The sequence below is a fragment of the Scyliorhinus canicula genome, chromosome 1 (genome assembly GCF_902713615.1).
Source record: "Scyliorhinus canicula chromosome 1, sScyCan1.1, whole genome shotgun sequence".
Taxonomy (NCBI): Eukaryota; Metazoa; Chordata; class Chondrichthyes; order Carcharhiniformes; family Scyliorhinidae; genus Scyliorhinus; species Scyliorhinus canicula.
This window is the reverse complement of record NC_052146.1, coordinates 312,876,943-312,900,832: the sequence shown is the minus strand read 5'-3', so window position 1 is coordinate 312,900,832 and position 23,890 is coordinate 312,876,943. Positions and strand designations below refer to the sequence as shown.

Below are 23,890 nucleotides of genomic sequence, written 5' to 3'. Positions count from 1 at the left end.
ATAGCCGGGCCCTGTCCCCACCCCATAGACACTGCCGGGCCCTGTCCCCACCCCATAGACACTGCCGGGCCCTGTCCCCACCCCATAGACACAGCCAGGCCCTGTCCCCACCCCATAGACAGTGCCGGGCCCTGTCCCCACCCCATAGACACAGCCAGGCCCTGTCCCCATCCCCATAGACACAGCCAGGCCCTGTCCCCACCCCATAGACACTGCCAGGCCCTATCCCCACCCCATAGACACAGCCAGGCCCTGTCCCCACCCCATAGACACAGCCAGGCCCTGTCCCCATCCCCATAGACACAGCCAGGCCCTCTCCCTACCCCATAGACACAGCCGGGCCCTGTCCCCATCCCATAGACACTGCCAGGCCCTGTCCCCACCCCATAGACACTGCCAGGCCCTGTCCCTACCCCATAGACACTGCCAGGCCCTGTCCCTACCCCATAGACACTGCCAGGCCATGTCCCCACCCCATAGACACTGCCGGGCCCTGTCCCTACCCATAGACACAGCTGGGCCCTGTCCCCACCCCATAGACACAGCCGGGCCCTGTCCCCACCCCATAGACACAGCCGGGCCCTGTCCCTACCCCATAGACACAGCCAGGCCCTGTCCCCACCCCATAGACACTGCCAGGCCCTGTCCCCACCCCATAGACACAGCCAGGCCCTGTCCCCACCCCATAGAAACTGTCAGGCCCTGTCCCCACCCCAGAGATATGCCTGTATAGGAAGGGAAGCACATTACCCACCTGTCCATGCTGTACATGCCCATGATGACAGGCTGTGCGTCCACCTTGGCAGGATAACACAGCTTACACTTAGTCTGAGCCCTCAGGACTGTCCCGTCGCTCAGAGAGAATCGATAAAACGCACTCACAGCTGTCCCGTTCCTCAGGACTGTGAAGTAATACAACAAGCATCAGAACCAGAATGATTAAACAACTGCAAACACTAACCAAAGCCAGACCGCTGTGGGGCATAGCGGAGTCACACTTCTCACTCTCCAGGCCTCCTTAACCACTGTATCCACTTGCTCTGCTACCTGAAGGGCTGGGTGTACAGGCACCCAGCTCCCTCTGATCCTCGGTGCTTCCCAGGGACCTGCTGTTTATCCTGTATTCCCTTTGCCTTGTTTGTCCTCCCCAAGTGCATCACCTCACACGTATCCCGATTGAATTCCATTTGCCACTGATCAGCCCATCTGACCAGCCCGTCTATATCCTCCTGTAATCTGAGGCTATCCTCCTCACTATTTACCACCCCAACAATTTTCATATCATCCGCAAACTTACTGACCAACCCTCCTACATTCACATCTAAATCATTTATATAAACCACAAACAGCAAGGGCTCCAACATTGTGCATATATCCTGTCCCTCAGTATCTTTTTCAAAACCTTCCCCACCATTGATGTCAGACTCACCAGCCTATAATTTGCTGGATTGTCCCTGCTTCCTTTCTTAAACTAGGGACAACATCGCACGAACAGACTCAAAAACAGCTTCTTCCCACTGTCACCAGACTCCTAATTGACCCTCTTATGGACTGACCTCATTAACACTACACCCTGTCTGCTTCATCCGATGCCAATGCTTATGTAGTTACATTGTATATCTTGTGTTGCCCTATTATGTATTCTCATGTATTTTCTTGAATTTTGTTTAATTCCCTTTTCTTCCCATGTACTGAATGATCTGTTGAGCTGCTTGCAGAAAAATACTTTTCACTGTACCTCAGTACACGTGACAATAAACAATCCAATCCAATCCAACATTGGCTACTCCCCAGTCCTCTGGAACCTCGCCTGTGGTCAAAGAGGATGTGAAGATATCTGTTAAGGCCCAAGCTATGTCTCCCCTTGCCTCCCACAGTAACCTGGGATAGATCCCAGTCCGGCCCTGGGGACTTGTCTACCTTAATGCAATTTAGGATACTCAACACTTCCTCCTTTGGCATATTGACGTTCTCAAGAGCGTTCACACACCTATCCCCGACCTCAACATCCGCCCTGTCCTTCTCCCTGGTGAATACCAGTACTCATTAAGGATTTCACCCACTTCCTGTGGTTCCACACATACCTTCCGTCCATTGTCCTTGAGTGTTCCTACTCTTTCTCTTGCTACCCTCTTGCTCCGAATATATGCATAAAAAGCCTTGGGATTCTCCTTGACCATGTTTGCTAAAGACATTTCATGGCCCTCCTAATTCCGCATTTAAGTTGCTTCCTACTTTCACTGTACTCCAAGGCCTTTGTCAGTGTTTAGATGCCTGGACCTATCGGATGCTTCCTTTTTCCTTTTGACTAAGTTACAATTTCCCTGGTCATCCATGGTTCCCGAATCCTGCCATTTCTGTGGGGACATGCCTGTCCGGCACTTCAATCAACTTTAAACGCCTCCCACATGTCAGATGTGGATTTGCCCTCAAATAGCCGCTCCCAAACCACATTCCCCATTTCCTGTCTAATTGGGATGTAATTGGCCCTGGCCCAATTAAGCACCCTCACCCACAGGCCACTCTTGCCCTTACCCATGACTACCCAAACTCTTATGGAATTATGGTCGTTAAGCCCAAAATGCTCCCCCACTGAAACATCGCCTGGCCTGGCTCATTCCCCAATACAGAGTCTAGTATGGCCCCCTCCCTGGTTGGATTGTCAACAAACTGGATCAAAAAACCCTCCTGGACACATCTAACAAACTGCTCTCCATCCGAGCCCCTGGCTGTAAGGGATTCCCAGTCAATATGGGGGAAGTTAAAGTCGCCCCATCACAACTACCCTGATTTTTCACACCTTTTCTATATCGGACTACACAACAGCTCCTCTGTCTCCTGCAGGCTGTTGGGAGGCCTGTAGTACATAGAACATACAGTGCAGAAGGTGGCCATTCAGCCTATCGAGTCTGCACCGACCCACTTAAGCCCTCACCTCCACCCTATCCCCGTAACCCCTCCTAACCTTTTTGGTCTCTAAGGGCAATTTATCATGGCCAATGCACCTAACCTGCACGTCTTTGGACTGTGGGAGGAAACTGGAGCACCCGGAGGAAACCCACGCAGACACGGGGAGAACATGCAGACTCCACACAGACAGTGACCCAAGCCGGGAATGGAACCTGGGACCCTGGCGCTGTGAAGCAACTGTGCTAACCACTGTGCTGCCGTGCTGGCCCCAACATTGTGATTTCACCCTTCTTATTCCTGAGCTCCACCCATAATGCCTCACTACAAGATCGCTCCAATGTGTCCTCTCTCAACACAGCTGTGATCTGCTCCCTAATCAGCAATGCCCCTCCCCCACCTCCTTTGTTTCCCCTTCTGTCCCGTCTAAAACACCGATATCCCGGAACGTTAAGCTGCCAGTCCTGTCCTGATCATTAATATATACCAGGAAAAGCAGCGGTCCCGATACCAACCTTTGGGGAACACGTTTCCCCAACCCGGAAACTATCCACTGACTATTACTGTACTGGATCAGAGCAGAGACTCACCTTCCTGCAGCAACTGTTTAGCCTCAGACGGCCCTCGTTCCTGCGGTTGGAAAAAAGCGTAGATACATTTTCTAACCAGGTCCTCCCAGCCCACTCGCCCCAGTCGCCCGCAGACTGCTGGCATCAATGGAAATTATTTTTCCTAAAGTAAATAAATCAGAAAGAGAGTTAAATAGCGATCAGAACCAATACAGCGGACCCCAGCCATCATCACCTACTCATTACTCAATACAACGGACCCCAGCCATCAACACCTACTCATTACTCAATACAGCGGACCCCAGCCATCAACACCTACTCATTACTCAATACAGCGGACCCCAGCCATCATCACCTACTCATTACTCAATACAGCGGATCCCAGCCATCGTCACCTACTCATTACTCAATACAGCGGACCCCAGCCATCATCACCTACTCATTACTCAATACAGCGGACCCCAGCCATCAACACCTACTCATTACTCAATACAGCGGACCCCAGCCATCATCACCTACTCATTACTCAATACAGCGGACCCCAGGCATCAACACCTACTCATTACTCAATACAGCGGATCCCAGCCATCGTCACCTACTCATTACTCAATACAGCGGACCCCAGCCATCAACACCTACTCATTACTCAATACAGCGGATCCCAGCCATCAACACCTACTCATTACTCAATACAACGGACCCCAGCCATCAACACCTACTCATTACTCAATACAGCGGACCCCAGGCATCAACACCTACTCATTACTCAATACAGCGGACCCCAGCCATCAACACCTACTCATTACTCAATACAGCGGACCCCAGCCATCATCACCTACTCATTACTCAATACAGCGGACCCCAGCCATCAACACCTACTCATTACTCAATACAGCGGACCCCAGGCATCAACACCTACTCATTACTCAATACAGCGGACCCCAGGCATCAACACCTACTCATTACTCAATACAGCGGACCCCAGCCATCAACACCTACTCATTACTCAATACAGCGGACCAGAGACATCAACACCTACTCATTACTCAATACAGCGGACCCCAGCCATCAACACCTACTCATTACTCAATACAGCGGACCAGAGACATCAACACCTACTCATTACTCAATACAGCGGACCCCAGCCATCAACACCTACTCATTACTCAATACAGCGGACCCCAGCCATCATCACCTACTCATTACTCAATACAACGGACCCCAGCCATCAACACCTACTCATTACTCAATACAGCGGACCCCAGGCATCAACACCTACTCATTACTCAATACAGCGGACCCCAGGCATCAACACCTACTCATTACTCAATACAGCGGACCCCAGGCATCAACACCTACTCATTACTCAATACAACGGACCCCAGCCATCATCACCTACTCATTACTCAATACAGCGGATCCCAGCCATCAACACCTACTCATTACTCAATACAGCGGACCCCAGCCATCATCACCTACTCATTACTCAATACAGCGGATCCCAGCCATCAACACCTACTCATTACTCAATACAGCGGACCCCAGGCATCAACACCTACTCATTACTCAATACAACGGATCCCAGCCATCGTCACCTACTCATTACTCAATACAGCGGACCCCAGCCATCAACACCTACTCATTACTCAATACAGCGGACCCCAGCCATCAACACCTACTCATTACTCAATACAGCGGACCCCAGCCATCAACACCTACTCATTACTCAATACAACGGATCCCAGCCATCAACACCTACTCATTACTCAATACAGCGGATCCCAGCCATCAACACCTACTCATTACTCAATACAGCGGACCCCAGCCATCAACACCTACTCATTACTCAATATAGCGGACCCCAGCCATCAACACCTACTCATTACTCAATACAACGGATCCCAGCCATCAACACCTACTCATTACTCAATACAGCGGACCCCAGCCATCAACACCTACTCATTACTCAATACAACGGATCCCAGCCATCAACACCTACTCATTACTCAATACAGCGGATCCCAGCCATCAACACCTACTCATTACTCAATACAGCGGACCCCAGCCATCATCACCTACTCATTACTCAATACAGCGGACCCCAGCCATCATCACCTACTCATTACTCAATACAACGGACCAGAGACATCAACACCTACTCATTACTCAATACAGCGGATCCCAGCCATCAACACCTACTCATTACTCAATACAGCGGACCCCAGGCATCAACACCTACTCATTACTCAATACAGCGGACCCCAGGCATCAACACCTACTCATTACTCAATACAGCGGACCCCAGGCATCAACACCTACTCATTACTCAATACAGCGGACCCCAGCCATCAACACCTACTCATTACTCAATACAGCGGACCCCAGCCATCAACACCTACTCATTACTCAATACAGCGGACCCCAGCCATCAACACCTACTCATTACTCAATACAGCGGACCCCAGCCATCAACACCTACTCATTACTCAATACAACGGACCCCAGCCATCAACACCTACTCATTACTCAATACAGCGGACCCCAGCCATCAACACCTACTCATTACTCAATACAGCGGACCCCAGCCATCAACACCTACTCATTACTCAATACAGCGGACCCCAGCCATCATCACCTACTCATTACTCAATACAGCGGACCCCAGCCATCATCACCTACTCATTACTCAATACAACGGACCAGAGACATCAACACCTACTCATTACTCAATACAGCGGACCCCAGCCATCAACACCTACTCATTACTCAATACAGCGGACCCCAGGCATCAACACCTACTCATTACTCAATACAGCGGACCCCAGGCATCAACACCTACTCATTACTCAATACAGCGGACCCCAGCCATCAACACCTACTCATTACTCAATACAGCGGACCCCAGCCATCAACACCTACTCATTACTCAATACAGCGGACCCCAGCCATCAACACCTACTCATTACTCAATACAGCGGACCCCAGCCATCAACACCTACTCATTACTCAATACAGCGGACCCCAGCCATCAACACCTACTCATTACTCAATACAGCGGACCCCAGCCATCATCACCTACTCATTACTCAATACAGCGGACCCCAGCCATCAACACCTACTCATTACTCAATACAGCGGACCCAGCCATCAACACCTACTCATTACTCAATACAGCGGACCCCAGCCATCAACACCTACTCATTACTCAATACAGCGGACCCCAGCCATCAACACCTACTCATTACTCAATACAGCGGACCCCAGCCATCATCACCTACTCATTACTCAATACAGCGGACCCCAGCCATCAACACCTACTCATTACTCAATACAGCGGACCCCAGCCATCAACACCTACTCATTACTCAATACAGCGGACCCCAGCCATCAACACCTACTCATTACTCAATACAGCGGATCCCAGCCATCAACACCTACTCATTACTCAATACAGCGGATCCCAGCCATCAACACCTACTCATTACTCAATACAGCGGACCCCAGCCATCATCACCTACTCATTACTCAATACAACGGACCAGAGCCATGAACACAAAGAGAAAATCCTCAAAACCACGACCTCCTGAAATCCCCAATCCTACTCATTCCCACAGATTATAATTAAAAAGATGAATGAAATGTCAGTCTTCTCCTCCAGGAAGACCATAGGAACAGGAAGTATTCATCCCCTCAAGCCTGCTGTTCTATTCAACTCGATCATGACTGATTAACCATCTCAATGCCACGTTTCCATACTATTCCCACATGCCGGGATGTCATTAGCATCTCGACGATTAGGGGTGGAAGTGATGTTCGAGTTGTAGTCTGTGGTGGAGACCGGTTCCATTTCTGCGCACTGCACTTCAGGAAAGATTTGTTGATCTTGAAGGGTATGCAGCACAGACCCCAGGGCTGAAAAAGCTGATTCACGCGGACCGATTGCATAAACCAAGTTTGTGTGCCAAAGCTGAACCAGGGTTCAAACGGAGGTGGGTTTAGGAGGGAGGATAGAGAGAGGATATTTCCTCTGACGGAGAACAGAACAAGAGACATTACAATCCTAGATCAGACCCCAACAGTAGCTAGGATTGTGGACAGAAAGCCCAATACTTCATTGTGTAAGACTGTGAGGGAATGATACCTCGCTGCTGGACTGATTACACAAAGAAATAGGGATGCGGTCTATTAAAACAAACTTTAGTGCTAACACAATATTCAAATCTTTAACATCACACTCAAAAAACAGCTTACAATTACCCCTTAAATAATACTACTGAATACAGTGAACACAATACCATAAGACCATAAGACATAGGAGCAGATATCGGCCACTCGGCCCATTGAGTCTGCTCCGCCATTCAATCATGAATACCCTTAACTGCTATCTTTATTCCCACTTAAACAACAACAAAAAAACCCAGCTTCGCTCTCAATTCACCTGAAATATCAATGGTACAGAGGGCAACTTGCTTTACAGAGATATTCTTTCAGAAAGAGATCTCTTGACACTGCGTTGCAGAAAAGATCTGATTCCTGTTAGAACTTCTGGCTGCATATCTTCAAAGGCTGTTTCAAATAGTTTGTTTCAGCTCCCCCTTCTCTTCAGGCACGTCTGCAATACTGTCAATCTCTTTTAACTAACCTACAGTGCGGGCAGCGTGGTGGCACAGTGGTTAGCATTGCTGCCTACAGAGCTGAGGACCCGGGTTCGAATCCCAGCCCTGGGTCACTGTCCGTGTGGAGTTTGCACATTCTCCCCGTGTCTGCGTGGGTCTCGCCTCCACAACCCAAAAAGATGTGCAGAGTAGGTGGATTGACCATGCTAAATTGCCCCTTAATTGGAAAAAATAATTGGATAATCTAAATTTATATTGAAAAAAAACCGAACCTACAGTGAGAACAGAGCAGCCTCGCCTCTGGACCCAAGTTCAGCCAGATCAGAACTGAACTGAAAATACTGATGTCTTAGCTCCACCCAGCAATGACATCATCTCACCAAGCTGAAAACTAATTAACTCCCCAGGGAATTCCCTTCATCAAAACAAAATTCCATCAGCCCAAGCTTTTTACAAAGGTTAATTGCAGCTCGGCCTCCGAAAAGCTTTGTTGTCTTTCAACCTAAGCATCTTTCAAGACAAGACTTCAGCAGTCAAACACACTAACGCAGGCTTTGCACCCTTACTTCACCAAATACTTATAATCCAATATATCTAAAATCCTACATCATCACAGAGTACAATCTTTAAATTGGAGCCAGGCATTTTAGCGGTGAAATCAGGAAGCACTTCTTCACAAATGGGAGTAGAAATCTGCGACATTCTTTTCCAAAAGGCTGTGGTTACTGGAGATCAGTTAAACATATCAGGGATTGGTAGATTCTAGTTAAGCAAGGGTATAAAGGAAAACGGTACAGATTTGGCATAAAAAGTTAACCAGACTCCACAGGCCGAATGGTCTGCCTATGAGTCCCACTAAAATGTGTGGGAAAGCAAGTTGTGAGGATAATATAAATAATTTGCAAAGGGATATAGGTAGGATAAATGATGGGCAAACATTTGGCACATGGAATATGTGCAAAAATATACGGTTATACAGGGGCCAGGATTTTGGACATCAGCTGTGGGCTGGAGAGGAACCTGCAGTGGGAGGGGAAGGTCCAGTTGTGGTGGTTCAGGTCGGTGCCAACAACATGGGTAGAACTAAGAAAGACGTTCTTCTTAGAGAGTATGAGGAAATAGGAATTAAATTTAAAAGCAGAAACTCAAAGGTAATAATCTCGGTCTTAAGAGTTGAGCACCAAGAAAATTAGAATAAGGTAAATAAGATGAGTGTAAAATGCGAGGCAGAAAGATTGGTGTGGGAGAGAAATGGGTTTAGATTCCTGGGGCTCTGATACCAGTATTGGGGAAAGATGCATCAGGTCTTCACTGGAACCTGCTGTCACCAATTTCTGCTGAGTCGTATAACGAGGATGGTAGAAAGGGTTTTAAACTAATGTTAAGAATTGGGGATAATTAAGATTTAAAAAATGAAATTAGGTTGAAATAAAACAGAGAGTTGATGAGGGCAACTGTGTGAAGGGATTTTGAGAAGCAAATTAGCATTTCAAGTAAAGAAACCTTGTTCATATATTTGACTCGAGAACAATGGGGTAGAGAAGAGGAAACTTCAAAGTGGAGAGATAAAGAAATTGACGTGTATTTGCGAGCAGCCAACTCCACAAGGTGGGTAACACCAAAGGGAAAGAATTTTTAAAAATAAATTTAGAGTACCCAATTCATTTTTTCCAATTAAGGGGCAATTTAGCATGGCCAATCCACCTACCCTGCACATCTTTGGGTTGTGGGGTGAGACCCACACAAACACGGGGAGAATGTGCAAACTCCACACGGACAGTGACCCAGAGCCGGGATCGAACCTGGGACCTCGGCGCACGCTGTATGCTTCACCTGATGCCGGTGTTATGTAGTTACATTGTGTACCTTGTGTTGCCCTATTATGTATATTCTTTTGTTCCGTTTTCTTCCCCTCGCAGTTGCTCGCAGAAAAATACTCACACCTTCCCGTGTAAAAAGGTGTCATAGGAATTTAGAAAGGCCACGTGAAATAGTGAGAGAATGGGAAGTGGTAACGTTCACAGGGACCTGGGTGCCTCTGGTCCTCGAGTCAATGAAAGCGAACACACTGACACAAGTAGCAATTAGGAGGGTAAAGGGTATGTTGGCAGTGATTTCAGACATGAGTAAAGTCTGGGTGTAGATGTATCAAGCCTGAGTGGGAGCACACCTGGAGTATTGTGCGTGGTTTCTGTCTCCTTCCCAAAGGGTGGATATAGTTACCAGAGGCAAAGAACAAAGAAAAGTACAGCACAGGAACATGCTGCAACATGATTTCCTTCTCTCTGCCTCCTGTTAGCCAGCTAATCTTCGGCCCTCCAGGCCTGTACTGGTCATGATGCCCGAACTAAAAAACAAACCTCCATCCCTTACTCGGTCCGTATCCCTCCATTTCCTCCCTATTCATGGACCCACCCAGATGCCTCCTAAATGTTGCTAATGTTTCTGCTTCCACCACATCCTCTGGCAGCGCATTCCATGCACCCACCACTCTCTGTGTGAAAAACTTACCCCACACATCTCCCTTAAACTCCCCCCTCTCACCTTGAACCTGTGCCCCTGTGTAATTGACACTTCCACCCTGGGAAAAAGCCTCTGACTATCCACCCTGTCTGTGCCTCTCAGAATTTTGTAGACCTCTATCAGGTCTCCCCTCAGCCTCCATCTTTCCAGTGAGAACAATCCTAGTTTATTCAACCTCTCCCCAAAGCCAACATCCTGGTGAACCCTCCCTGCCCTCTCTCCAAAGCCTCCACATCCTTCTGATAATGTGGTGACCGGAACTGCACGCAATACTCCAAATGCAGCGTAAATGACCCTCTTATGAACTGACCTCATTAACACTACACCCTGTATGCTTCATCCGATGCTGGTGTTATGTAGTTACATTGTGTACCTTGTGTTGCCCTATTATCTATTTTCTTTTGTTCCCTTTTCTTCCCATGTACTTAATGATCTGTTTGAGCTTCTCGCAGAAAAAATACTTTTCACTGTACCTCGGCACACATGACAATAAACAAATCCAATCCAACCCAACCATGGTTTTATACAGCTGCAGCATGATTTCCTTCTCTCTGCTTCCTGTTAGCCAGCCAATCTTCTATCCATGCCACAAGTCACACAATGGCACAGTGGCTAGGCAGCGCAATGAAGGTTCACCAGACTGATTCCTGGGATTGTTCCACAAGGAGACCGGGCCTGTATTCACCAGAGTTCAGAAGAATGAGAGGTAATCTCATTGAAACACGCACAATTCTGACGGTGTGTGTGGCAGGGGGGGGGGGGGGGGGGGGGGGGACACGGGGCCCTCGGGGACACGGGGCCCCTCGGGCACACGGGGCCCCTCGGGCACACGGGGCCCCTCGGGGACACGGGGCCCCTCGGGGACACGGGGCCCCTCGGGGACACGGGGCCCCTCGGGGACACGGGGCCCCTCGGGGACACGGGGCCCCTCGGGGACACAGCCCCGGGGTCTCGGGCTCGGGATAGGGGCCTCGGGGACACGGCCCCGGGGTCTCGGGGACACGGCCCCGGGGTCTCGGGGACACGGCCCCGGGGTCTCGGGGACACGGCCCCGGGGTCTCGGGGACACGGCCCCGGGGTCTCGGGGACACGGCCCCGGGGTCTCGGGGACACGGCCCCGGGGTCTCGGGGGCTCGGGATAGGGGCCTCGGGGACACGGCCCCGGGGTCTCGGGGACACGGCCCCGGGGTCTCGGGGACACGGGTCTCGGGGTCTCGGGGCACGGCCCCGGGGTCTCGGGGACACGGGTCTCGGTGTCTCGGGCTCGGGATAGGGGCCTCGGGGACACGGCCCCGGGGTCTCGGGGACACGGCCCCGGGGTCTCGGGGACACGGCCCCGGGGTCTCGGGGACACGGCCCCGGGGTCTCGGGGACACGGCCCCGGGGTCTCGGGGGCTCGGGATAGGGGCCTCGGGGACACGGCCCCGGGGTCTCGGGGACAAGGCCCCGGGGTCTCGGGGACACGGGTCTCGGTGTCTCGGGGACACGGCCCCGGGGTCTCGGGGACACGGCCCCGGGGTCTCGGGGACACGGCCCCGGGGTCTCGGGGACACGGCCCCGGGGTCTCGGGGACACGGCCCCGGGGTCTCGGGGACACGGCCCCGGGGTCTCGGGGACACGGCCCCGGGGTCTCGGGGACACGGCCCCGGGGTCTCGGGGACACGGCCCCGGGGTCTCGGGGACACGGCCCCGGGGTCTCGGGGACACGGCCCCGGGGTCTCGGGGACACGGCCCCGGGGTCTCGGGACACGGCCCCGGGGTCTCGGGGACACGGGTCTCGGTGTCTCGGGCTCGGGATAGGGGCCTCGGGGACACGGCCCCGGGGTCTCGGGGACACGGCCCCGGGGTCTCGGGGACACGGCCCCGGGGTCTCGGGGACACGGCCCCGGGGTCTCGGGGACACGGCCCCGGGGTCTCGGGGACACGGCCCCGGGGTCTCGGGGACACGGCCCCGGGGTCTCGGGGACACGGCCCCGGGGTCTCGGGGACACGGCCCCGGGGTCTCGGGGACACGGCCCCGGGGTCTCGGGGACACGGCCCCGGGGTCTCGGGGACACGGCCCCGGGGTCTCGGGGACACGGCCCCGGGGTCTCGGGGACACGGCCCCGGGGTCTCGGGGACACGGCCCCGGGGTCTCGGGGACACGGCCCCGGGGTCTCGGGGACACGGCCCCGGGGTCTCGGGGACACGGCCCCGGGGTCTCGGGGACACGGCCCCGGGGTCTCGGGGACACGGCCCCGGGGTCTCGGGGACACGGCCCCGGGGTCTCGGGGACACGGCCCCGGGGTCTCGGGGACACGGCCCCGGGGTCTCGGGGACACGGCCCCGGGGTCTCGGGGACACGGCCCCGGGGTCTCGGGGACACGGCCCCGGGGTCTCGGGGACACGGCCCCGGGGTCTCGGGGACACGGCCCCGGGGTCTCGGGGACACGGCCCCGGGGTCTCGGGGACACGGCCCCGGGGTCTCGGGGACACGGCCCCGGGGTCTCGGGGACACGGCCCCGGGGTCTCGGGGACACGGCCCCGGGGTCTCGGGGACACGGCCCCGGGGCCTCGGGGACACGGCCCCGGGGTCTCGGGGACACGGCCCCGGGGTCTCGGGGACACGGCCCCGGGGTCTCGGGGACACGGCCCCGGGGTCTCGGGGACACGGCCCCGGGGTCTCGGGGACACGGGTCTCGGTGACACGGCCCCGGGGTCTCGGGGACACGGCCCCGGGGTCTCGGGCCCCAGGATAGGGGCCAGGCTATTTAAGACTGAGCTGAGGAGGAATTTCTTCACTCAGAGGGTGCAGAATCTTTGGAATTCTCTTTTCCAGAGGCTGTGGAGTCATTGAGTATCTTCAAAACAGCGACAGATTTGTGGATTCTAATGGCATTAGGGGATATGGAGCGAGAAGATCAGTCATGATCAGTTGAATGGTGGAGCAGGGCTCAAGGGGCTGAATGGGCTTCTCCTGCACCTATTTCCCACGTTCCCACACTTCCACAGCCCACAATAGGTGCTGTGTTAGCACAGTGGGCTAAACAGCTGGCTTGTAATGCAGAACAAGGCAGCAGTGCGGGTTCAATTCAATGGGCGGCACGGTAGCACAGTGGTTAGCACAGTTGCTTCACAGTTCCAGGGTCTCAGGTTTGATTCCCGGCTGGGTCACTGTCTGTGCGGAGTCTGCACGTTCTCCCCGTGTCTGTGTGGGTTTCCTCTGGGTGCTCCGGTTTCCTCCCACAGTCCAAAGATGTGCAGGTTAGGTGGATTGGCCATGATAAATGGGCCTTAATGGCCAGGGATGTGCTGGTTAGATGGGGATGGGGGAAGCGGGAGGCTGGTGAGGGTGTTTTTCAGAGTGTCGGTGCAAGTCCCTTCCTTTCACAGAAGCACATGTGATTTTCTTTGATCCCTGCAATGTTTTCCCCAGTCACTGAAGTGAATGTTGGTCCCTTGGAAGCTGGTGAGTTAATAGTGGGGAACAGGGCAGCCAGTGGCGCAGTGGTTAGCACTGCAGCCTCACGGCGCCGAGGTCCCAGGTTCGATCCTGGCTCTGGGTCCCTGTCCGTGTGGAGTTTGCACATCCTCCCAGTGTTTGCATGGGTTTCACCCCCACAACCCAAATATGTACAGGTTAGGTGGATTGGCCACGCTACATTGTCCCTTAATTGGAAAAAATGAATTGGGTACTCAAAAATTATTTTTAAAAAGTGGGGAACACAGGAATGGCAAAGATGCTAAATCAATACTTTGTCTCAGTCTTCCCGGTGGAGGACACTGTTACCATTCCGATAGGAACGGATAATTCAGAGGGAATAGAAAGGGTGGAGCTTAGAACAATCAACATCAATAGGGAAACGGTACTCAACAAACCATTGGGGTTGAGGGCAGACAAGTCCCCAGGGCCTGATGGCCAACATCCTAGGGTGTTAAAGGAAGTGGCAACAAAGATAGTGGATCGCTTGGTTATGATATTCCGAAAATTCCCCGGACACAGGAAAGGTTCCGGTGGATTGGAAAAATGCTAACGTAATGCCCTTATTCAAAAAAGGAGGGAGGCAGAATGTGGGAAATTACAGAGCAAATGGTTTAACATCTATGTTGGGAAATTGTGAGAATCCATTGTTAAGAAAGTAATATCAGGACATTTGGAAAGTTTATCAGAGTCAGCATGGTTTTATTTTTTTTAATTTATTTTTTTAAATTTAGAGTACCCAATAATGTTTTTCCAATTAAGGAGCAATTTAGCGTGGCCAATCCACCTAACCTGCACATCTTTGGGTTGTGGGGGTAAAACACAGGGAGAATGTGCAAACTCCACACGGACAATGACCCGGGGCCAGGATCGAACCTGGGACCTCAGCGCCGTGAGGCAGCAGTGCTAACCACTGCGCCACCGTGCTGCCTGTCAGCATGGTTTTATGAAGGGCAAATCATGTTTGACTAATTTTCTAGAGTTCTTCGATGATGTAACAAGCAAAGTGGATAATGGGGCTCCTGTAGATGTAGTATATCTGGACTTCTGGGTGGCGTTTGATAAGGTGCTGCACAGAAGGTTAAACCACATGGGATTAGGGGTAATTTATTAGCTTGGATTGAAGACTGGCTGATGGACAGGAGACAGAGAGTTGGGATAAATGGTGCTTTTTCTGGGTGGCAAGATGTAACTAGTGTGTGCCACAGGGTTCAGTCCTTGGGCCCCAGTTATTTACAATCTATATTAACTACTTGGATACAGAGATAGAAGAGCTCCTGTTAGACTGCATGACGGCTCTGGAGCTGCGGATGGACTCACTTTGGAGCATCCGCGATGCTGAGGAGGTTGTGGATAGCACGTTTAGCGAGTTGGTCACACTGCAGATTAGGATTGGTGACGGAGACAGGGAATGGGTGACCAAAAGGCAGAGAAAGAGCAGGAAGGCAGTGCAGGTGTCCCCTGCGGTCATCTCCCTCCAAAACAGGTATACCGTTTTGGATACTGTTGGGGGAGATGACTTACCAGGGGGAGGCAGTAGTAGCCAGGCTCATGGCACCGTGGCTAGCTCTGTTGCACAGAAGGGCGGGAAAAAGACTGGCAGGGCTATAGTCATAGGGAATTCAATTGTAAGGGGAGTAGATGGGCGTTTCTGTGGTCGAAAACGAGACTCCCGAATGGTATGTTGCCTCCCGGGTGCTCGGGTCAGGGATGTCTCCGATCGGCTGCAGGACATACTGAAGGGGGAGGGTGAACAGCCAGTTGTCGTGGTGCATATAGGCACCAACGATATAGGTAAAAAAAAGGGATGAGATCCTACAATCAGAATTTAGGGAGTTAGGAGATAAGTTAAAAAGTAGGACCTCAAAGGTAGTAATCTCAGGATTGCTACCAGTGCCACGGGACAGTCAGAGTAGAAATTCAAGAATAGTCAGAATGAATACGTGGCTTGAGAGATGGTGCAGGAGGGAGGGGTTCAGATTTTTGGGACATTGGAACCGGTTCTGGGGGCGGTGGGACCATTACAAACCGGATGGTCTACACCTGGGCAGGGCTGGAACCAATGTCCGAGGGGGTGCTTTTGCTAACACTGTTGGGGAGTTTTTAAACTAATGTGGCAGGGGGATGGGAACCAGATTAGGAAGTTAGAGGTCAGTAAAGAAGCAGCAACTAAAGCCAGTAAGGTACGAGACAATAAACTCAATGTGACTAAGGGGAAGAGTAGACAGGGAAGAGATGATGAACGCAAAGGTGGTCCGAGGTGCATTTGTTTTAATGCGAGAAGTGTAGCAGGTAAGGCAGATGAACTTAGGGCTTGGATCAGTACCTGGGAACATGATGCTATTGGTATTACTGAGACTTGGTTGAGGGAAGGGCAGGACTGGCAACTGAATATCCCAGGGTATAGATGCTTCAGGAGGGATAGAGAGGGAGGTAGAAGGGGTGGAGGAGTTGCATTACTCGTCAGAGATGATATCACAGCTGTGATTAAGGAGGGCACGATGGAGGATTCGAGCACTGAGGCAATATGGGTGGAGCTGAGAAATAGGAAGGGTGCAGTAACATTGTTGGGACTTTACTACAGGCCTCCCAAAAGCGAGCATGAATTAGAGGTACAAATATGCAGACAGATTATAGAAAAATGTAGGAGCAATAGGGTGGTTGTGATGGGAGATTTTAACTTCCCCAACATTGAATGGGATTTGTGTAGTGTTGGAGGCGTGGATGGAGCAGAGTTTGTAAGGAGCATCCAGGAGAGTTTTTTTAGAGCAGTATGTAAATAGTTCAACTCGGGAAGGGGCCATACTGGACCTGGTATTGGGGAAGGATCCCGGCCAGGTGGTTGATGTTTCAGTCGGTGATTACTTTGGGAATAGCGATCACAATTCCGTAAGTTTTAGAATACTCATGGACAAGGACAAGAGTGGTCCGAAAGGAAGAGTGCTAAATTGGGGAAAGGCCAAGTATAACAAAATTCGGAAGGAGCTAGGGAATGTGGATTGGAAGCAGCTGTTTAAGGGTAAATCCACATTTGAAATGTGGAAGTCTTTTAAGGAAAGGTTGATTAGAGTGCAGGACAGACATGTTCCTGTGAAAATGAAAGATAGAAATGGCAAGATTAGGGAACCATGGATGACGGGTGAAATTGTGAGACTAGCTAAGATGAAAAAGGAAGCATACATAGGATCGAGGCAACTCAAAACTGATGAAGCTTTGGAGGAATATCGGGAAAGTAGGACGAATCTCAAACGCGCAATAAAGAGGGCTAAAAGGGGTCATGAAATATCTTTGGCTAACAGGGTTAAGGAAAATCCCAAAGCATTTTATTCGTATGTAAGGAGCAAGAGGGTAACTAGAGAAAGGATTGGCCCACTTAAAGACAAAAGAGGGAATTTATGCGTGGACTCAAAGGAAATGGGTGAGATTCTTAATGAGGACTTTGCATCGGTATTCACCAAGGAGAGGGACATGACGGATGTTGAGGTTAGGGATGGATGTTTAAATACTCTCGGTCAAGTTATCATACGGAAGGGGGAAGTTTTGGGTATTCTAAAAGGCATTAAGGTGGACAGGTCCCCAGGACCGGATGGGATCTATCCCAGGTTACTGAGGGAAGCGAGGGTCGAAATAGCTGGGGCCTTAACAGACATCTTTGCAGCATCCTTGAGCACGGGTGAGGTCCCGGAGGACTGGAGAATTGCTAATGTTGTCCCTTTGCTTAAGAAGGGTAGCAGGGATAATCCAGGGAATTATAGACCTGTGAGCTTGACGTCAGTGGTAGGCAAACTGTTGGAGAAGATACTGAGGGATAGGATCTATTCACATCTGGAAGAAAATAGACTTATTAGTGATAGGCAGCATGGTTTTGTACAGGGAAGGTCATGTCTTACAAACCTAATAGAAGTCTTTGAGGAAGTGACAAAGTTAATTGATGAGGGAAGGGCTGTAGATGTCGTATACATGGACTTTAGTAAGGTGTTTGATAAGGTTTCCCATGGCAGAAAAAGTGAAGTCGTATGGGGTTAAGGGTGTACTAGCTAGATGGATAAAGAACTGGCTGGGCAACAGGAGACAGAGAGTAGTGGTGGAAGGGAGTGTCTCAAAATGGAGACGGGTGACTAGCGGTGTTCCACAGGGATCCGTGCTCGGACCACTGATGTTTGTGATCTACATAAATGACCTGGAGGAAGGTATAGGTGGTCTGATTAGCAAGTTTGCAGATGATACTAAGACTGGTGGAGTTGCAGATAGCGAGGAGGACTGTCAGAGAATACAACAAAATATAGATAGATTGGAGAGTTGTGCAGAGAAATGGCAGATGGAGTTCAATCCAGGCAAATGCGAGGTGATGCATTTTGGAAGATCAAATTCAAGAGCGGACTATATGGTCAATGGAAGGGTCTTGGGGAAAATTGATGTGCAGAGAGATCTGGGAGTTCAGGTCCATTGTACCCTGAAGGTGGAAAAGCAGGTTGATAGAGTGGTCAAGAAGGCATACAGCATGCTTGCCTTCATCGGACGGGGTATTGAGTACAAGAGTTGGCAGGTCATGTTACAGTTGTATAGGACTTTGGTTCGGCCACATTTGGAATACTGTGTGCAGTTCTGGTCGCCACATTACCAGAAGGATGTGGATGCCTTGGAGAGGGTGCAGAGGAGGTTCACCAGGATGTTGCCTGGTATGGAGGGTGCTAGCTATGAAGAAAGGTTGAGTAGATTAGGATTGTTTTCGTTGGAAAGACGGAGGTTGAGGGGTTACCTGATTGAGGTCTACAAAATTATGAGAGGTATGGACAGGGTGGATAGCAACAAGCTTTTCCCAAGAGTGGGGGTGTCAGTTACAAGGGGTCACGATTTCAAGGTGAGAGGGGGAAAGTTTAAGGGAGATGTGCGTGGAAAGTTTTTTACGCAGAAGGTGGTGGGTGCCTGGAACGCTTTACCAGCGGAGGTGGTAGAGGCGGGCACGATAGCATCATTTAAGATGCATCTAGACAGGTATATGAACGGGCGGGGAACAGAGGGAAGTAGACCTTGGAAAATAGGAGACAGGTTTAGATAAAGGATCTGGATCGACGCATGCTGGGAGGGCCGAAGGGCCTGTTCCTGTGCTGTAATTTTCTTTGTTCTTTGTTCTACAGCCAAATTCACAAATGACACAAAAATATGTGGGACATGAAGTTGCAATGAGGAAATAAGAACCTTACAAATGGATACAGATAGGTGAGGAGAGTGGACCAAAATTTGGCAGATGGAGTTTAACGTGGATAAGTGTGAGGTCATGCATTTTAGTCGGAAAAATGGGAAGACAACTTATTATCTAAATGGGGAGGGACTTTGGGGAGCTCCAATGCAGAGGGATCTGGGTGTCCTCGTGCATGAGTCACAGAAAACTAGCGTGCAGGTACAGCAGATATTCAGAAATGTGAATGGAATTTGGCCTTTATACCTAAAGGAATTGAGTATAAAGGTAAGGCAGTGTTGTTGGAACTATACACGGCATTGGTGAGGCAGCAACTGGAGATCATGATCAGAGTTACCTGAAAACTGCCTACTTCTTATATTTTTCAATCTGAGCACCAATCCAGAACCCCCAAGGGGACAGTTTCAGTCCCCGTATTTGAGGAAAGATGTAGTGACATTGGAGGCAGTTCAGAGGAGGATCACTCGGTTGATTCCAGAGATGAGGGGTTTGCCGTGTGAGGAGAGATTGAACAGTTTAGGCCCATACTCTCCAGAGTTTAGAAGAATGAGGAGAGATCAAATCGAGGTATATAAGATAAGGTTTGGATAAAGTAGACGTGGAGCTGATGCTTCCTCTTGTGGGGCATTCTAGTCTCAGGATAAGAGGTTGCAAATGTAAAACAGAGTTGAGGAGAAACTCCTTCTCCCAAAGGGTTGTGAATGTGTGGAATTTGCTACCCCAGAGTGTGGTGGATGCTGGGACAGTGAGTAAAGTTGAGGAGTTAGACAGATTGGTAATGAGTTGAAGGGTTATGGAGAACGGGCAGGACGGTGGAGTTAAGGCCAGGATGGGATCAGCCATGATTGAATGGAGGAGCAGACTCGATGGGCAGAATGGTCTCATTCTGCTCCGATATCTTATGAACATACCATCTCTTTCCTTCCTCCTAATTCCCAGGATTTGTTCCCCACACTTCACCAGTTCTATCAAATCACAATAACTGATAGTTCACAGGATTGGATCAAGCCTTTGTCAGAGTCACTGTTCTTACCAGTTGTGTCCTGTTTGGTAATGAATGTCTCACACACAGGGGCGAGCTGTGGTTTTGTCACTCTCCGGGCGATACAGATCAAACAGGACTGTGGATCTGTGGAATAATTATAAAGACAGCCCTTAGAATCAGACAACAGCTGTGAAATTACCAGCAAGGGAACAGGATGAGGCTGTCGCTGATTCTCCACAGGGTTAGCTCTTCTCTGCATCCTCCCATGCTAACAATGGTACACTGTGCTACGCTGGGACACCACCCCGGGGGAGTGCCAACCTCCCCGGGGGTGTGCCAACCCAACCTCCCCGGGGGTGTACCAACCTCCCTGGGGGTGTGCCAACCTCCCCGGGGGTGTGCCAACCCAACCTCCCCGGGGGTGTACCAACCTCCCTGGGGGTGTGCCAACCTCCCCAGGGGTGTGCCAACCTCCCCGGGGGTGTGCCAACCCAACCTCCCCGGGGGTGTACCAACCTCCCTGGGGGTGTGCCAACCTCCCCGGGGGTGTGCCAACCCAACCTCCTTGGGGGTGTGCCAACCTCCCCGGGGGTGTGCCAACTCAACCTCCCCGGGGGTGTGCCAACCTCCCCAGGGGTGTACCAACCCAACCTCCCCGGGGGTGTGCCAACCCAACCTCGCTGGGGGTGTGCCAACCCAACCTCCCCGGGGTGTACCAACCCAACCTCCCCGGGGGAGTGCCAACCCAACCTCCCCGGGGGTGTACCAACCTCCCTGGGGGGTGTACCAACCCAACCTCCCCGGGGTGTACCAACCCAACCTCCCCGGGGGTGTACCAACCTCCCTGGGGGTGTGCCAACCTCCCCGGGGGTGTACCAACCTCCCTGGGGGTGTACCAACCCAACCTCCCCGGGGTGTACCAACCCAACCTCCCCGGGGTGTACCAACCCAACCTCCCCGGGGTGTACCAACCCAACCTCCCCGGGGTGTACCAACCCAACCTCCCCGGGGTGTACCAACTCAACCTCCCCGGGGGAGTACCAACCTCCCTGGGGGTGTACCAACCTCCCTGGGGGTGTGCCAACCCAACCTCCCCGGGGGTGTGCCAACCCAACCTCCCCGGGGTGTACCAACCCAACCTCCCCGGGGTGTACCAACCCAACCTCCCCGGGGGTGTGCCAACTCAACCTCCCTGGGGGTGTACCAACCCAACCTCCCCGGGGGTGTACCAACCCAACCTCCCCGGGGGTGTACCAACCCAACCTCCCTGGGGGTGTGCCAACCTCCCCGGGGGAGTGCCAACCTCCCCGGGGGTGTGCCAACTCAACCTCCCTGGGGGTGTGCCAACCTCCCTGGGGGTGTGCCAACCTCCCCGGGGGAGTGCCAACCTCCCCGGGGGTGTGCCAACTCAACCTCCCCGGGGTGTACCAACCCAACCTCCCTGGGGATGTGCCAACCCAACCTCCCTGGGGGTGTGCCAACCTCCCCGGGGTGTACCAACCCAACCTCCCTGGGGATGTGCCAACCCAACCTCCCTGGGGGTGTACCAACCTCCCCGGGGGTGTGCCAACCTCCCCGGGGGTGTGCCAACTCAACCTCCCTGGGGGTGTGCCAACCTCCCCGGGGTGTGCCAACCTCCCCGGGGGTGTGCCAACTCAACCTCCCCGGGGTGTGCCAACCTCCCTGGGGAGTGCCAACCTCCCCGGGGTGTGCCAACCCAACCTCCCCGGGGGTGTGCCAACCTCCCCGGGGTGTGCCAACCTCCCCGGGGTGTGCCAACCTCCCCGGGGGAGTGCCAACCCAACCTCCCCGGGGGTGTACCAACCTCCCTGGCGGTGTACCAACCCAACCTCCCCGGCGGTGTACCAACCCAACCTCCCCGGCGGTGTACCAACCTCCCTGGGGGTGTGCCAACCCAACCTCCCCGGGGTGTACCAACCCAACCTCCCCGGGGTGTACCAACCCAACCTCCCCGGGGTGTACCAACCCAACCTCCCCGGGGTGTACCAACCCAACCTCCCCGGGGTGTACCAACCTCCCTGGGGGTGTACCAATCCAACCTCCCCGGGGTGTACCAACCCAACCTCCCCGGGGTGTACCAACTCAACCTCCCCGGGGTGTACCAACCCAACCTCCCTGGGGGTGTACCAACCTCCCCGGGGGTGTGCCAACCTCCCCGGGGGTGTGCCAACTCAACCTCCCTGGGGGTGTGCCAACCTCCCCGGGGTGTGCCAACCTCCCCGGGGGTGTGCCAACTCAACCTCCCCGGGGTGTGCCAACCTCCCCGGGGGTGTGCCAACTCAACCTCCCCGGGGTGTGCCAACCTCCCCGGGGTGTGCCAACTTCCCCGAGGGTGTGCCAACCTCCCCGGGGGTGTGCCAACCTCCCTGGGGTGTGCCAACCTCCCCGGGGGTGTGCGAACCCAACCGCCCCGGGGGTGTGCCAACCTCCCGGGGGTGTGCGAACCCAACCTCCCCGGAGGTGTGCCAACCTCCCCGGGGGTGTGCCAACCCAACCTCCCCGGGGGAGTGCCAACCCAACCTCCCCGGGGGTGTGCCAACCTCCCCGGGGGTGTGCCAACCCAACCTCCCCGGGGGAGTGCCAACCCAACCTCCCCGGGGGTGTGCCAACCTCCCCAGGGTGTGCCAACCTCCCCGGGGGTGTACCAACCTCCCCGGGGGTGTGACAACCCAACCTCCCCGGGGTGTGCCAACCTCCTGGGCTCTGCCAACCTCCCCGGGGTGTACCAACCTCCCCGGGGGTGTGACAACCCAACCTCCCCGGGGGTACCAACCTCCCCGGGGTGTGCCAACCTCCTGGGGTGTGCCAACCTCCCCGGGATGTGCCGTGTGAAGATCAGACTCTCTGTCAGAGTCAGCCTTATCTTGGGCTGCATCATCCAGTATCGAACAACCAATTGACTGGCAAATGTCAGAAGTTGGTATTGGAAGAAAAATGGGAGAGAAGGTAAATCACAATCGCCCTGAGACACAAAATAGGACAAGAGGTCTCCAAGCAACCTCACAGTCGTCCTGTTCTCCAAGGCCTACTTACCATCTCTCTCCTCCTTAATAGACTTGGGTTGTGACACAGTGAAACACTGCATTATCTCATACTTCTGTCTTGCCTCCTGGCTCTGGCCAGCTCCCTGCTCCATTCCACGCACCAGCATCCGGCAGTTGAAAGTGTGACTGTTCTGCCTGTTGCTCTCCTTCGACCAAGGGACACTGTTCACTGAGAGGAGGAGAGACGGGTTAGAGAGGCCGGTATGAATGAACTGGGCAACTTAGCGGGGAATCAAACCACTGGGGTACGGGGATGTGTGGGGGGTTCGATGACAGGGAATGTAAAGGACATGGGAGAAACTCTGGTGAAACCTCCAGCCAATCTCTCATTAGCGGCTGGTTTAGCTCACTGGGCTAAATCGCTGGCTTTTAAAGCAGACCAGCAGCACAGTTCGATTCCCGTACCAGCCTCCCCGAACAGGCGCCAGTATGTGGCATCTAGGGGCTTTTCACAGTAACTTCATTGAAGCCTACTCGTGACAATAAGCGATTTTCATTTTCCATCCACAGCACAGAAGGAGGCCATTCAGCCCATTGAGTCTGCACCAGACCTTGGAAAGAGCAC

General features: G+C 52.8%; 1 protein-coding gene across 1 annotated transcript; it reads right to left on the bottom strand.

Moving 5' to 3' along the window:
* Nucleotides 1–757: 757 nt before the first annotated feature.
* Nucleotides 758–23,489, bottom strand: LOC119978259 (nuclear receptor coactivator 1-like). Its single transcript, XM_038819742.1, has 4 exons — nt 23,315–23,489; nt 20,309–20,404; nt 3,498–3,639; nt 758–902 (listed from the first exon to the last, which is right to left on the bottom strand). Exons 1-3 carry the CDS (start codon nt 23,430–23,432, stop codon nt 3,569–3,571), a joined length of 285 nt encoding a protein of 94 aa, XP_038675670.1. The 5' UTR covers nt 23,433–23,489; the 3' UTR covers nt 758–902; nt 3,498–3,568.
* Nucleotides 23,490–23,890: the final 401 nt, after the last annotated feature.